This window comes from Petaurus breviceps, unplaced genomic scaffold, assembly GCF_028583685.1.
Source record: "Petaurus breviceps papuanus isolate PSGF00001 unplaced genomic scaffold, PetGlider_PUasm1.0 37, whole genome shotgun sequence".
In the NCBI taxonomy this organism is placed as follows: domain Eukaryota; kingdom Metazoa; phylum Chordata; class Mammalia; order Diprotodontia; family Petauridae; genus Petaurus; species Petaurus breviceps.
The window spans coordinates 90489724-90506788 of NW_027186296.1; the positions used below are offsets into that span (position 1 = coordinate 90489724).

At 36.7% G+C, this 17065-nt stretch overlaps 1 protein-coding gene across 1 annotated transcript in view; it reads right to left on the reverse strand.

The window, feature by feature from the left end:
- The window catches only part of ABLIM1 (actin binding LIM protein 1), a 284912-nt gene extending 268637 nt beyond the window's left edge, over positions 1 to 16275 (reverse strand). Inside the window, exon 1 of the mRNA XM_069099028.1 lies at positions 16120 to 16275. Coding sequence (XP_068955129.1) covers positions 16120 to 16153 — 34 coding nt within the window. The 5' untranslated portion in view covers positions 16154 to 16275. The remainder of the gene's footprint in view (positions 1 to 16119) is intronic.
- Positions 16276 to 17065: the final 790 nt, after the last annotated feature.

A 17065-nucleotide genomic window follows, 5' to 3' on the forward strand; every position in this document is an offset into this window, starting at 1 on the left:
ATTAGTCTTCCTGACTTCAGGCCCAGCACTCTATCCACTGTGACAATAATAGAGCCTATCTCCCAGGATTGTTTTGAGGATCAAATGAGACAAATATTTGTAAAGCAGTTAGTACAGTGCCTGGCCCTTAATAGGCACTCAATAAATGATTGCTCCCTTCCTTCCCTTTCTCCCCATTAGAATTCAAGCTCCTTGAGAATAAGGACTCTCTAGTTTTGGTGTTTGCATCCATAGCAGTTGGCACAGTTTTGGTCACATACTCAGGACTTAATAAACCCCTTTTCATTCATCCATCCTTCTACCTGTCTATCCAATCAATCATTCAAATAAGCACAAAACCCCATGTATATGCATGTGTGTGAGTGTGTATGTGTGTGTGCACATGTGTGTAATATAGCATAGTGGTAAAGCATTGGACCTGGAACCACCAGGCCTTAGTTTTAAATTCAGCTATGTAGCTATGCTATTAAATAATTTTGTGACCTTTTCTCTCTGGGTGTCAGATTATTGATCTAAAAAAATGAGGTGGTTAGACTATATGATCTCTAAAGTTCCCTTCAGCTTTCAAATTAGATAATTCTGTGATTATAATTCTTCAAATAGAGGGACTCAAACTGTGAGAAGAAATCCTTATACAGGAAAAATGATGAATGTATAGAAATAATGCCTAATTAAGAAAAGAAAGTATAGTTTAAATACCCCCCCCCAAAAAAAAAACACAAATAAAAACAATCTAATGTACATTCTGGTACAATCAGAAAAAAAATTGGCCCAAATAAGAGTTATTTCTGTGATTATGTTAAGGAACTATCCAAGTTAAGTAATTCAATGAATTTTAAATTACTGTTTTCTTTAAACTTTTCAGGAGTCTTTCTAATTTTACTGCCACCCTTGGGTATAATGACTAGTATAGAGAGCTCTTTGTGTCCTTTTATTTTCAAGGACCTTTATTTAAGTCATAAATAGTAGTAGAAAGCTTCTTAACCAAAGGAAAAAAGCATCTATTAACTTTGGGGGTGGAATGTACAAAAACAAGGTTAGCAAAGTAAAAAGTAGCTTAAAAGTAAAAAAGTAGTAAAAAGCTAAAAAGTAGCTTATTATGATACTCCTGAAATTTACGGTCTACCTTATACTGGTATGGGGACAATACCTATGATCTTCAGATCAGAAGAGGATTTGTGTTGGCATATAGCAGTGGCTTTCAAACTTTTCAATCTCAGTATTCGTTTACACTCTTACAAATTATTGAAGACCCTGTTTTAACAAGCACCCTAGCACACCCAGGTTCTTTGATCTGCTTTTAAAGGAAAGATTGCTCAAAAAGGGGTTAACAACCCTTGTCAGTAGTTCAGGGGAAAGGTCAGCAACCTGAACTTGGAGAAAATACAAAGAAAATACAACCAGAGAAATTAGCATAAAGACCAACAGATAGGGCTCCAACAGTCTGAGTAAAGCAATATTGTTGTATACTTTACCAATATCACTGGATGGAGGGAGCACAGACATCTAAGCAGTTGTGGGGGTCTTAATAAATATCCACTCATAATCTTGACCAGGAAATCAAAAGATCCTTCTCCTGAGCAAACTCCCAAAGCAAAAAGCCAGCCTCCCAGAATATATAAGACTCAGCCCCTGATTGACTCAGAGCAAGAAGGCCTGAAATTTACTTAACTCAGCACAGCTGTGAATTATTAGGGTTCAAAGGAGATTAACCCTTCAGATGTTTACAATTTATCCTGAGTCTGGGAAATTGAACTCCAAAAAGAAAACAAAAATCCCACCTTGCTTGTACTTATAGACCATTAAAAGAGTTTTTGTTTGTGAGTCATACAGATATTTAGTGCATTAAAAAAATATCAGTATCATTATGAAAACAGTTTAGACCTCATAAACTCCCTAAAAGGATTTCAGGGACTTCTACATGTCTCCAGCCCATAGTTTGAGAACCATTGGTATAGAGGAAGGTTAATCAATAATAAAATAATAATTGCACAGATATAGATAGTCTGTCATGGTTTGCAAACTCAAGAATAATTGTAGAACTTCATTTAAAGGAGAACTATAATCCTTCAAAAGCTTCAGCCTAATTATTTACACAAGAAAATCCAAGTAGATGTGTGTGTGTGTGTGTGTGTGTGTGTGTATGTAAAAGGTAGCCTATCATAGGCTATTAGATAGCCTATAGAGCTGGTCCATTAGGACACCTTTAACTTGGACACATTAATAGGCAATGGTTTCAATGATCTTGGTCTAGAATTGTTGAGAGGGAACTGCCTTTAGGAAAAAAATAATGCTTTTAATGCACCCTAGGTTCTCCCTGAAACAACTTTCCATAAATTAAAAATATTTTTTAAATATCCCATTTTATTATTATATGATATATTTATAATAACATCCACTATTATAGTTTTAACAATATTAATCTGGTGGTATCATAGAACAGTCTCCAAAGAACTAACATCAAAAGACACTCAAATGGCAACGGGGAGGTCATGGTGGACATGAGTAGACAATACATCACCACTGAGGAGTTGGATAGGGGAAGCAGTATAAAGAATATCATCAGAGAGAGGTATACCTGGGAAAGGAGATAGGCTGATAATAAGAGCAAGGGATAACCTGTAGATAGCTTTCATGCTCCAACAGAATTCACAAACAATAAAGATGGGTGGAGGAAGATGCCCAGCAAAGTGAATGAACCTCCTCCTCGACCTCACTGAGGATTGATGGAAGGGCATGGACAAGAAAATACAAGATGTTGTATAGATTTAAACTCTGGAAGGACTACCAATATCAAAGAAATCAAAAGATTCATTAAAGTACTACTAAGTTCATCATTTATGAAGTAATTTCTCCAAGAAACTCTGTGGGTTAGTATGAGTATTATTTACCCCATTTTATAGGTGAAGAAATTGAGGCTCAAAGAGCTTAAGTCAAATGTTTAACGTCATTTATATTAAGAGTAGTAGGATTGGAATTTGAACCTAGGCCTTTTGACTACAAGTCCAGCACTATTTTCACTACAGAACACTGATTCTCATATAAATCAAGGTAAATTATCAATGATTCCTCCTCATCACCAAAGTATATCTCACAGGAAGCAGCTGTTGAATGCTGGTACTGTACAACAGTATAAAAATAATTTCAACAAACACTTTACACTTGAGTTGACCATCAGAAATACTGTTAAGTTGATGAAATCTATCTTCTGTGCCCCTCCCTTCAACTTTCTGCATCCCTCCCTTCTTTTCACAATCCTCCCCATCCCCAATTTAGCACCCCATTCTCTAAGCAGGGTTCAGTGTCTTCAACCACCATTCAGTCTCTTTATCCACATCAAAATTTGCTCCTCTTGTATCCTATCCCATTACATGAAGGTCCTCATAGGCTAACTTGATAAAATCATTTATAAATTGCTAGTAACTGATAATGATAATATTAAACCAACCCTGGAGAAACACAGGAGTTAGTAAAGCAGCCTTCAATGCTTTAATTCAAAGGAATGAATGAAGTTGGAATTTCAGTTTTCTTGGCGGTGCCAACAAAGAATCTATTTGAGAGAAAGACAGCCATTCCCACTCCCCTTAAATCCTACAGCTTGTTTCCAAATTTGGCTGAGTTCTATATAATTAACTAGATTTTACTTTTTCCAAAACAATTTGCACATCTATTGTTTCATTTTCTCCATACTATAGGGGAAAAAGGACCCAGGTGGAATTCTGTTCTGATACCTATTGTATGATATTGGACATGTAACAACCTTTCTGGGCTGTAGCATCTTGCTGTCTGTCAAATGAAGGGACTGGACCCAATGTCCTATATTGCTTCCAGCTTTAAATCTATGATTCTTATGATCCAAACAAAACATCTCAACCTTTTCTTCCTCATTCTACACTCCTATAATACTAAATTTAATCAACAAAATGTTTATAAACATACAGACTGTGAACTCTAGGGGAGAAACTGAGTACAGAATATTCAAATGAGTATTATCAGCCCATCAACATTTGGGATGGGCATATCGCTAAAGGAATATTTCTTTTCTAGAAAATATTCTAGGTTTGGCCATACCTAAAAGAATAGAAAGGAAATATTAGAAGTGTGATAAAACTCAAACCTGGGGAAAAGGCAATGGAAGAAAAATGATCCAAATAAAAGCAGAAAGTCTTTTTTTTCTTTCCTCAGTTGTAACTATTAGAGTAGGATAGGGATAAGGATGGGGAAAGGGACTGGACTTGTGACTTGTTTATGGATTTACAGAGCTCCTCAGATGAGAAAGCTCCCTCTACTGAAGTGTATGGGGATGAGTACCTTCTCTACAATTTACAATCCTAGAAAGTTGCCTGGGGCATTGAGATGCCCTGTAATGTACATGCCCTGCCCATGGTCACATGACTAGTATATGCCAGAGGCAAGACTCAAACCTAGGTCCTCCATGTGTCCAGCCATGCTTTATATCAATATCAAATGAGATCTTTGTAAAACACTTAGCAGAGTGCCTGGCACACAGTGGGTGCTCTCCTCTTTCCCTTCCTTCCCTCTCTCCACTTTGCCACACTTCTCTCTTAGACTAGACAATCCCTAAATTTCTTTCCAATCTTTTATGATTATGAAGTATGAAGAGGGAATGGAATGAGGTGGAAAAAATGCTACATTTTGTAGTCCAAAGATCTGAATTTGAACCTTGGACGAGTCTTGCTCTACTACTAACCAGACCTCTGACTTAGGGCAAATCACAGAATTTTCCTGAATTTTTTCAACTTCAACAAGTGAGTGATATATATTTGTATCAGTAAGTATTTGTGGCTATTATTCAGAAAGTACTTTGTAAAGTACTTATGTAAATATGAATATTAGGATAATGAAATGTATTTCCTGATTTACTTCCTGTTGATCTTTTACTTGCCAAAAGTCTACATCACAGCAACAAAAAGAAAACAAATCAATGGCATGGAAGTCAGTGACTTGAATGAAATTAAAAAAGAAATCCAAATCTTTATTCTCATCTGCCAAATGCACAATAGTGGTTGTGAAGAATTGGATATTTTCAGTGTCTTTTTCATCTTTAATGAATCCTGATAACTTGCCTAAAAATTATTTTTAAAAATCATTTAAACTATCCTGTCTCATGCTTTCTGCAGACTCTATAACTTTATTGTCTTCAAAAAAAGACTTTTGTAAACTTAAAGTTTCATTTAAAACACTTTTATAAACTTGTAAAGTTTTTATTTAAAAAGAGACTTTTGCAAACCAATGAAGAATAAAGTGAACAGCACCAGGAAAATTGTTTTTATGGCGTTGTTTCTGTATAAACTAACAACTTTGAAAGTTGTAACAACTACGATAAATACAATAACCATTCATGACTCCAGAGGACCAATGATGAAACATGCGATCAATAACAGAGAGGTTGATAGATTTAAGGAACAGAATGAGACACACATGTTTTCATATACAGCCACTGAAGGAATTTGTTTCCCTGGACTATGCATATTTGTTACAAGGAATTTGTTTTTCTTTCCTCTTTTTTCAATGGAATGGTAGTAAGAGGGGAAAAAAAATAGCTTTTGTCAATTTTTTTAAGAGACTTGGGCATGGTTGCCACAAATGCAAACTGTTGCATGCATTTTCTGATGATGTCACTGCATTAGGCATTAACAGCTTTACTAAATTGTTTTACTTTGTTACAAGAGACTTCTCATGGAGTGAAGGCAATCTGTAAATATTTGTAATATAAAAGCAAAACATATCAATAAATTTTAGAAAAATGCAATGTAAGTTCCTCAAATGCAAAGACTTCTTTGCTGGTGTAATTTGTATCTCAAGAGGTTAGCACACCACCTAGTATATTAGAAGTACTTAATAAATGTTTTCTAATTTAAAAAACAAAAAGCCCCCCAAACCATTTTTCAACTCATCTCCAGGAAGTATTCCAGGAGTAATCATTTCTGGTTCTCTACACAATAATGTTCTCATTACCAAAATTTCTACCTTTCTTTCATTACTTCTGTAATCATTGATTCACTCTAAGACGCAGTATAGAGTAGAAAGAAGAGGGATTTGGAATCCAAAGACCTGAATTTGAATCCCCTACTCATGTAATTAATACTCTGTGATGTTAGCCAAGTCATTTCCCTTCCTCTGAGTCTCAGTTTCCTGATCTGTAAAACGAGGGATTTGGATTTGATTATGTCTAAAGCAATCATCAGTTGTTTCACTTGCATTTTTGTACCCTATTAGACTATAAGGTTCTAGAGAGCAAAGATTGCCTTCTACTTCCTTTGTATCCTCCCATAGTACCTAGGACAATGTTCTGCAAATAGCTGACAATCAATAAATGTTGTTGACTGACCATTAGGTCAAATAAACCATCAAGTGCACTGGACGTGATCATTTATTTCAGAGTCTTAAAATACATATGCCAGTTTATTCATACTAACAAAATTACTAAAGAGTATAAGTGGCATAGCAGGAAGTATTTACTTGTGTGTGAAAATATTAACTTTTATTCACTATATACCCTTGCAACCTTTGCAAGGGCAGAGAACCACATTCATCATCATTCAAGTTCCCTGGGTTTGATGAGATTATACTCTATGAGAGGCCTGTACATTGCACCAGGCTGTTTATGTGTTACTAGTTAGTCAGCAAGAGGTTCCTTAAATCAATGGTGTCAAATTCAAATAGAAATGGGGACCACTGAACTATATATAAGGATACCTGTAGGTCATACATTTTACTGTATTTTTAGTAATTTTGTTAAATATTTTCCAATCACATTTAAAAATGGTTCAGGTCACAGTGGAACATATTGTAGTTCAACTCCATCTAATGTCATCAGTCAATAAGAATCTATTAAATGAATGCTACAAGCCAGGCAATATGCTAAGGGCTGAGGTTTAAACAGAGCAAAAACAATAACCCCACAGTCTCTTCTTTCAAGAAACATAACATTCTAATGTGGGAAACAATATGTAGATATCTAGGTACATAAAAGATATATACAGACAGTGTATGAAAGTAATCTGAAAGGGGAAGGCATTAGCAGCTAGAGAAACCAGGAAAGACCAGGAAAAAAGCAGGATTTGAGCTGTCTGGAAGGAAAGTGGAGGTGAGGGGGTAGTCTAGTCATGGGGTACAGCTGGTACCAAGGCACTGAGGTGGGAGAGATTGTTGTATTGAATGTAGACTGGATTATAGAATGTGTGGAGGGAAGTCAGGTGTAAGAAATCTAGAAAGGTAAGAAGTAGTCCAGGCTTTATTTTACTGTTTGGTAACAGTGGAAAGGGGCAGTTAGGTGGTTCAGAGGATAGAGACCCAGGCCTGAAGTCAGGAAGACATCTTCCTAAATTCAAATCTGGCCTCAGACACTTACTAGCTGTGGGACCCTGGGCAAGCCTCTTAACCTTGTTTTCCTCAACTGTATAGAGAGCTGGAGAAGGAAATGGCAATATACTCCAGTATCTCTACCAAGGAACCCCTAAATGGAATCATGATGAGTCAGACATGACTGAAGCAGCTGAACAACAACAATGTAGAAAGAAAGCCAGACCAACCATAAAACCTAAATTTAAGTCCCGGCTGTGTTGCCACTGTATAGTTCAATTTCTTATGCAGATTCAAAACTCTTGAATTGAGCCCAGCAGAAATGCTACACCAAGCTAAGGGGAATATTTCATCTCTTTGTCACACATATTCTAAAGACTTGGGTCCACTTTCCCATGCATCCTGGATGCCCTGGTGGGAGAGTGTCACACAGACTTGGGGTGGGGGGGCCTGGAGAATGTTTGGCACCAACCATACTTCTCTCATAAATACTAATTTCTAAAAAGCTAACTGGGCCTGGCTGACTAATTAATAACATTGATGACCAACAGGGGAGAGGGACACACCATTAGAAAAAACCTCCCCTAACCCTTACTTGAGGGGACTTTGTAGCCGCACTGGGGACATAACTCAGCACTGAGAGTGGGAGTTGACATGGTCAAACCAGAGCATGTTCTAATACAGATAATGAAACTGAGACCCAGAGAGATTAATTAGATTGTTTGAGGTTGAACAAATAGTAGGGAGAAGGGAAGAGGAAAGGAAGGAGCATTCGCTGTTTATGAGCATTTACTATTTTTAAAAAATTTAGTATCATAGAATTCTATTTTATTTATTTTAACATTCATTTTTAAAAATTTGAGTTCTGAATTCTCTCCCTTCCTGCAGACCCTCCCCCACCCATTGAGAAGGCAAGCTATTATATTAATTATACAAGATATCAAGATAGGCAAAACATATTTCTGTATTAGCCAAAGCATTTACTATTTACAAGAGCCAGATGTTGTGTTAAATACTTTTGAGATATTATCTCATCTTCTCCTCCGAACAACCATGAGAGATGCTATCATTATCTTCATTTTACAACTGGGGAAACTGAGTCAGAGAGTGTTTAAGTCACTTGCCCAGGCTCATGTAGTTAATAACTCCAAAGGTCAAATTTTTAACTCAGATCTTCCTAGTTCCAGGCCCAGTGCTCTACCTAGTATATTACTTAGTTGCCTCTAGCAAGTGGTTATTGGGTGCTAGTATTCCAGTAAGGTAGCATTTAAACTTAAGTGTTCTGACTCCAAGTTCAGGTTTATCTCTACTTCATCACACTGCTTCCATAGGACTAGACTGTCTAGGTTGGAGAGATATGAAACAAAGAGAATAAGAAGAAGCATAGGATTAATTAATTTGATAAACATTTACTAAGTGCCTACTATGTGCCAGGAACTGTGCTAAGTTTTAGTGATACAAATAAGGAAAAGATAGTCCCTGCCTTCAAGGAGGTTACAATCTAATGGAGGAAGACAATACAGACAAGGAAGCTGAAAAGTGGGACAAGGGGGACACCACAGGTTACCTGGCATGAAGTCAAGATGTTTCATGGAGTCAAAACCAAGCATAGTTGCAAATGGGAAGTGGAGAATGAGCTGGAGAGTCCAAGCCCACAACTCAATAAAGAAAAGCTTTCAGCAGACTTTAGGGGTCCATCCTGCAGTCTATAATCAGAGCTGAAAGAGTTGGAAAGGTCTTGACTATCCAAAACTGAAGTAAGCAGAATGATCATGAGAGGGGTGGGGAATTATGCTTCTTAGAGTTCAAACTAAGAGTGCTACCCCAAATAAATACTTGCTGCTGTTGATTGCCCTTTCTTCTCAAAGAGGACCATGACATCTGGGAGGTGAAGCCATGATATGCAAGTGAATTGGATTTAAGTGAGGGAGAGCAGTGAAAGTCACCAGTCTCACTTTCTCCTCTGGAGCCATCAGGGTCCAGTGGCCAGATATGGATCAGGACAACTGGAGATGGCCCAGGATGTAAAGTCTTTAACAGCACCATTCAGTGATTAAGGCTTTAAAAAATGAGGCAAAGAATGTGACCTCTTAAAAAAAAAAAATGATCTGGGTGGGGAAGACCCTCAGGGTTTCTGACCAAACAGAAACAATTGTTATTTACATTCATTTTGAACCAATCAGGGCCCAGACAGTGAAGAAGTAGGGCACAGTCTGGGACCAAAGGAATTTGGGGTTAAAGTTGGTCTTTAAGAGAAAACAAAACAAAACACACCAAAAAAAAAAAAAGGATTTCAGAGATTAAAATTTGCATTTCTTATGGGTAGAGAACCTGCAGGTAAGAGTGTGATAAGTAGTTTAAAGTAAGGAAGACCAGTGTGTGCACTACAGTGTACCGGAAAGGCTTCATGAAGGAAGTGGGACATAAACTGAGCTCTGAAAGATCTAGATTTTCCAATGACACCCAGGATATGTCATAGGAATGTGAGTTTTTTTAGTAGGGTACATATCCAGAAAAGGCTGCCTTGAGGAGATCTGTCAAGAGTACGAATAATGACTATAAATTTTTGAGTGATCGAGACAATAGGGTAACTTCAAATCAACGCCATAGCAACAGTTTGGCAAGGAAAAAAAAAAACTAAACAATTCATAGTCCTTCACATCTAGAGGCAATAAGAGATCTGCAAACAGCAGGGGAGAAGAGCTGCAGCTATTAGCTCTCCTATGAGACCACAAAGTGAAACTCAAAGTTGAAAAGGGAACTTTGGAGATCATTTATTCAAACTCCCTTAAGTCACAGAACACTGAAGTCTCTGGAGAATTCACCATTGGGATTCTCCCAAAAGGAAAGTGTGGATGAGAGCAGACTTCATCACAAAACAAACAGGGAATTAAGAAAGAAAAGTAAAGAATATCATCAAAGAAACTGTGTAAGTGAAAAATAAGAAGCCTGGCTAGTCAAGTGGAGATAATCATCCCAACCATTGTGTTCCAGTGGTATCTTCTCACAATGGCAAGATAATATAAGGAAGGTCTCCACAGCACCAGGTGATTCCCCATGGTAAACTTATGGGAGGGCATGAACAAAAAGCTCACAGGATGGGCAGATATGAATGGATTGTATTTGGCTTCACTATATGGAATACTCAGCTTACTGAGATCATAGGTCCATTTTAACATGTAAGTGTACCTCAGATACAAAATTGTGGTCCACAGGAAAGATAAAACTGCCTCCAAAGTCACAGTGACTTAAACATCAGAATCAAGATAACAAGCTAGGTTTCTTAATTCCTGATCCAATGTTTTTTCCACTATACAATAATGATCCATAATCTAAATTTGTCCTCTTGGTCTATGGTGTCTTTTGACTTTCAGTGACTTTATTCACAAGTTCTCCTAGACCAAAAGTGTCACAACATCCACTTTGCAGGTCACATGTGGCCTAAAAGACTTCCAAGTGTAGCCAAGCCAGATTAAAATATAATAAGCATTTGACAAAATAAATAAAAATATAATAAAGCATAGATAATGTTAATATATGCTTCTAAGTCAATATATAATCTACAGAGATCCTTATGTACAGTTAAATGGCCCCCATTTCTATGAGTTTGATACTACTATATTAGACAATACCTTAAATTCTAGCTAGTCAAGTCTTGCTTGTTCCTATATCATTCCGAAATCTGATTCTTCTTGCTGAGCCTCTGATTTGAAAAAGAAGTGGTAAGCACCCCACCCTGTCTAAACATGTAAGGTTCCAAATACTATATCCAAACAGGAACTTGTCCCTTGCTTTACCCATTATATTAGATTATTAAATGTTCTTTTCAAGGTCTGTGCAGTTACTCATGTCTCTCTTAGGTCTATAGATCTTCCAAATGGTCCTTCTTAGATTATAAATTCCAGAGGGTAAGAATTATATATCCATTTAACTTACTCTGAACAGCATCAATTACAGGGCCATACATTAAGAGAAGTTTAGGAGGTTCCATCTCATAGAATGCCCAATTCAGAGTGCAGGACACAAGATAAACATTTCATTGTGTACATCCTTCCTAACACAAGATTCTAAGCAGAAAGGATCATTAAACTGAGGGTGAGGGTGAGTTCAAAAGTGAAACCAGTTGCTTAAATGTATAAAAAATTGGGTATGTACATTGTTGGCAACATCAGATGGACTCGCATGGTTGAAAGTGGGGGAAATGGTTCATTTCATTGCTTTAGAAAATTCAAGGGCTATTTGCCTCACTGACAATAAATATATTCAATTGAACTGCTAATCCCACACTGTGGAAATTATGTATCCTTCCATTTTGAGTCCTTTATAGCACTCCATATTTCATGCCTGAATAATGTGTGGTTAACACACAGAGCATCAAAAAGAATAATGGCAGGTAGTAGCAGCTTCCAAACCTATAAAGCTTTCAAGGATTCTTCAGTGTCATCAGAAATGGACAGTGTAGGAGGTGTGCTTCACAAAATCAAGGCCAGATTAAAAAATTCTCAATGAAGTTTCATTCTCTTCTTGAGTAATTCTAACATCACTGAATTCCATTGGGATTCTCCCATCTTACTCAGTTTGGTTTTTCACTCTTACTCTTGTGACATGCTCCAGGAAACTGATTCACCCCATTCTTTGGTGGATTTGCCAGCCACATTCATTGGCAGAATTCATTTGCAGGGGCTGCTGCTCCTAAACCTTCAAAATGAAAAATCTGCCCAGCTATTTCCACTATTTCATATGGAACCAAAAAAAGAATGTTATTGTTTGTTTCTCTCTGGCTCCTTTCCTAAGGATCTGATCTGTGTGTGTTTGTCAAGTGGACAAACATTTATTAAGCACCTACAATGTACTTTGTACATTGTGTACACTGTGGTATGCATTAGGAATACAAAGAAAGACAAAAAATGGTCTTTGCTCTCAAGGAGCTCACAGTCATAGGGTGTGCATGTATTTATGAAGTGTATATGTTTATGTGTATGTATCTGTGTATATATATACATATATATTTATATTGTCAGAAACAACATACATATATCTACTTACTGACATACATATATCTACTTAAAATATATGTATTTAGAAAACATATATTTATGTATTTAGAAACATGAATGGAATTCAATGAGAATTTCTGCTAATTCTCAACATTCTGAATTAGAATCCTAGCTTCCCTTCAATAAATGCTTATTGAATTGAAGCTCTACACATATATCTCCCAGGCAAGATGCCTAACTTGGCATACAGAAGAGGTTAGAGATGCACATTCCTAAATTGTCATTCATTATCTGCAATTCAGTTCAACAGCTGTTTCTAGAGCACCTATTATTATATGTCACTGGGTATGGTACAAAGATGAATAATGCAGGTCAACCTCCAGTCTCATGAGAAGGGGTGATAAGGCATGCACACAAATGCTTATAACACAAGGTAGAAACAGGAAAGTGGGATGAGAGAGGTACATACAGGCTAGGGAATATCAGATTATCACTGGCTAGAACAAGGGAAGGCTTCAGGAAGCTTCATGGAAGAATGACTAAGTTGGGTCTTAAAAAATAAGTGGGAGTTGAGTAGGTAGGGTTGTAGAATGTGGTAGGCAGGACATTCCAACTAAAGGGGAAAAGGGTGAGTGAGCAAAAACCTGAGGCTATTCTGTATGTGGTATGTTTATGAAAAGGGAAAGGGAGTAAGCAATTATATGGCACCTACTGGGTGCCAGGCACTAGGTTAGGTAATGGTTTTTTTAGGTAATAATTTTTACAAATATTATCTCATTTATTCTTATTATCCTCATTTCACAGTTGAGGAAACTGAAGCAAGCAGAGGTTAAGTGACTTGCCAGGGTCATACAGCTAGTAAATGTCTGAGGCTGGATTTGAATTCAAGGCTTCCTGACTGCAGTTTCAGCACTCTATTCACTGAGCCCCCAAGCTCAGAAGAAGCAACATGGAGTAGTGGATAGAGAGGCAGCTTGGAATCAGGAAGACCTGGGATCAAGACTTACCTCTGCTATATACTGTTTATGTGACCCTAGACAAGTTCCTTAAGTTCACAATGCCCAAGGCATTTCCAATCTGTGGAGTAGGTACAAAACTGCATTGGTAGGGGGTTTCTTTATTCTCATTATGCCAGGGAAATTACAAGCTAACTCCCACCAAAATATTGATAGCAATATTTATATAGGAAACAGCTGATAATATAGTTTGGTACATTAGAAGGGAAGTATCATAATAATAACTTACTTTTACATAGCTCCTTGAGGTTAAAAGTGTTTTCCTGATAACCACCGTGAAGTCAATAATGCAAGCATAATAATCCCTATTTACCAATGGGGAAACTGAAGGGAAATTCTTGGTTCTTTTGTCCTTTCAAAGACTAAGGATAGAAGGAAGACTTCATAGCCATTTCCTTTAGCAAAGTGGGAGGATGATGTGGAAATTTTTTTTAAGTATTTAGGACTCTGATTACTGAGTATAGCAGCAAATAAGTCTACAGCTTAGTTGACTGTTCACTACATAGCCATTAATTTTAAAAAATTAATTTTAAAATATTTTTCATGAGTATTCTTTAAGTTAATTTATAACAATGAAACCTCTTATTTTCTGTGTATAAGGTGTGCTTCCCCCCCCCCCAAAACAGGTTTGCCAGCTTCCACTTTAAAATTATGACTGTGATTCCAGTCAACTGTTTAGCCTTCTGCAGATACACTTTCTGGAGACTCCAGCTGGCAGTAAGCAATGATTCCAAATACTTTTAAATATATGTCATGGGGAAGGGTGGGGAAGAAGGAACAAAAAAATAAAGTCTACTCATTTTAAGTTTGACTCTTAAAAACATTGAAATTTATAACCTACTACATATTTACATCATGGTCTCTTTCAAGATGCTTCAGATCTGGATTTCAGTACCATTTTTGCCACTTAAATAGCTATATGACCTTGAGCACACTTATTTACATTATATTACATTACTTATTTAAACCTCAATTTCCTCACTTATAAAATAGGGGTAATAATGCTTATACTACCTATTTCACAGGTTTGTTAGGAGAAAAGTGCTTTGTGAACTTTAAAGTGTTATGGAAATGCAATTATCATGATTTTTTTTTTTTACAAATAATAAATCTCCCTTGAAATGAAAAGGTCCAGTGTTCTTAGGATAGCAAGGAATACAGAAAATTTAAATATCAATGTATTTTCTGTCAATACTACATATATACATGTACATACATATATATATACACTCATATGTATGTACAAATATACACACATACATATATACTATAAAAGAACATTGGTTTACATGTAGGCATAAGAATTAAGGAAAAAATTGATCCTTCTTAATGTTAATATAATTCTTAACATTCATAATTTTATCTCATAGCCCACGATGCCAAAGAAAAACCAATAGAGCTTCTTCTCAAAATGGACCATCCTTGGCAGCAGGCCAACTCCAGAATTCAGGTGACTATAGACAGGAATTTGGAAGGAGTTGAGAAGGAGGAATAAATCTGAGAGGCAGCTCTTGGCTTATTCTCTTCACTGGTCCATTGTCAGCCTTAAATTTTTTAATTCTAGTGTTTGTCATCTTCCCCTTTTCCAGTAAATGTACTACTATTTGAGTTAATAAAGAAAATCAGACTGCATTATCAAGCTTTTACATCTTCATTTCCTATGCAAAATAATGTTTGCTTATGCCATATGTGGGGGTGGTGGGGATTTCTAACACAAACAGCCACCAATGAATTATACATTGTACCTTGACTACAAACCAAGGATATCAGCCTGTAACTCTTTAGTCATTCTTAACACATAGACACATGTTGGTGCATGTTACCTAGACTGTTCATGCTTCAAAACATTGGGAAGGAAGGCAAAATAAAAAGTATAACTGCCAATGACAAGCATTCAGGAAACCTGTAACTTCTCAAATTAATGTGTGTAAAGGAAAAACAACAGAGAAATCGAAAGTAAAGGGCAGGGAGTAGATGTTCTTTCTGTCTTAAGTCACATGTTATTCTGGATAATGAGAAGTTATATTCCCTCATCTCAAGGGCTCCAGTGTCAAGGGAGTTAGGCTCCCTACTGCTCATTGTGGTCTGTAGGCTTCCATGGTGCATCCAGTGTGTTTGTGTTAGCTTGATTTGGAAGCCCTGTCTGATGGAGGCAATGTTAGCAGCCATCCCTTGTGACCCTCATGAGAATAAGCCACGTTTCTCCTGAGGCTAGCCACGTTACAGAGAATTTTTTCAGTAAAACAATAACAGCTATTTTAAAAAGAGTCCAGAGAGAATATCTGATCCCAAATTGTTTCTCATTTAATTCTAATTCTGATAAATCTACAATCAGAAATGGAATTAGAATGACAACAGGGAATGGAAGGAGAAGAAATTGGCAGAATTATAGTTAATAGGAGCCCACCAAGAACCTATGACAACTCCAAACAAATTCTTCAAGAGAAGGAATTCACATCAAAAAATGAACAGACCTTTGAGGCTTTTGCTAAAAAGAAAAGAATAAGAAGTTTTTTACTCAATGAGTAAATGTATTATATCTATAAATAATATACATGTTTGCCAGTTATGTATATGTAAAGCATATTTTGTACCAAAAAATCCACATAAACGTCCTAACATGCAGTGTACTATAACTACGTAGCCATGAATTATATCAGTTTAACACTGATTTAGTAGAAATTCCCTCATCTTCCTTTTATCTTTAAAGAGAAGTAATACATAGCCCACCTGAAACTTCCCATATATTAACTTTTGCTACATATAGTATAAGTTCAAACCTTTGAAGTCTTCAATAGTATAATGCGGATCCATAATCAATGCAATCACCAGCTCATTAGTATTTCCAAATCTTCAAGTGCACAGCCTTTCCTTACTAAATGGTTGGCATACTGGAGGACTGAAACCAATGCCTCCAAGAGCAGCTTCAGATCCTGGCTCTTTTCCCACTATTTTGTGGGCTGACTTGGAAGTGAGGGAGTGGTGCCATCACAGAGGGTGTGCCACAGCTACAGCCACAGCCAACTCAGGAAGAATGATGATTTTCCTGTACCATTCTAGTTCACTATTCAGCTCTACTGTAGCTGAGCATCTCTGGCTTCAAATATTTGCCTCCTCCTTTGTCCCACACCCCTGCAAAATTCTCTAGCCACTTGAGAGCAAAGATAAACCTCTTTTACTGTCATGACACCCTAAATGCTGTAATTTCTTGGTAACTGGTTTCTAAAAGATGTAAAAATATATTCTCCCAACTCTCTTTTCCATAAATTGGAGTCCAGATTTTGGTCAGTCATAGTTTACTATAATTCAAACACATGTAAGACAAAGAGAAATTGTTTTATTTCCCCAAGATTTCTGTTTCATTTTCTCCTCTCAATAAGCTACTTGCTCAACCAGATGGGCATTAATTTTTTTTTTAATTAAAAACTCATTTTGGAACAGCTGCCTTTTACTACTATCAGTTTGGCATTATTCAACCTGGCTTTAGAGACTTACTTTTCTGACAAAATGTTAACATCAGAGTGTTAGAAAAGGCACTAACTTTGAGCCTTTGTACATTAGTCACATGGCTGTCTAAAAATTATTACCTCATCAGGAAAGTCTCAGGAAAAAGGGAATATTTTCCTTCTGTGAGTAATGCTCTGCTGTTTAGCTCCCCCACCTCACAACTCCATGCTTCTCCCTAGATACTATCAAATATACATGAAGACTGTATATGTAAGCAGT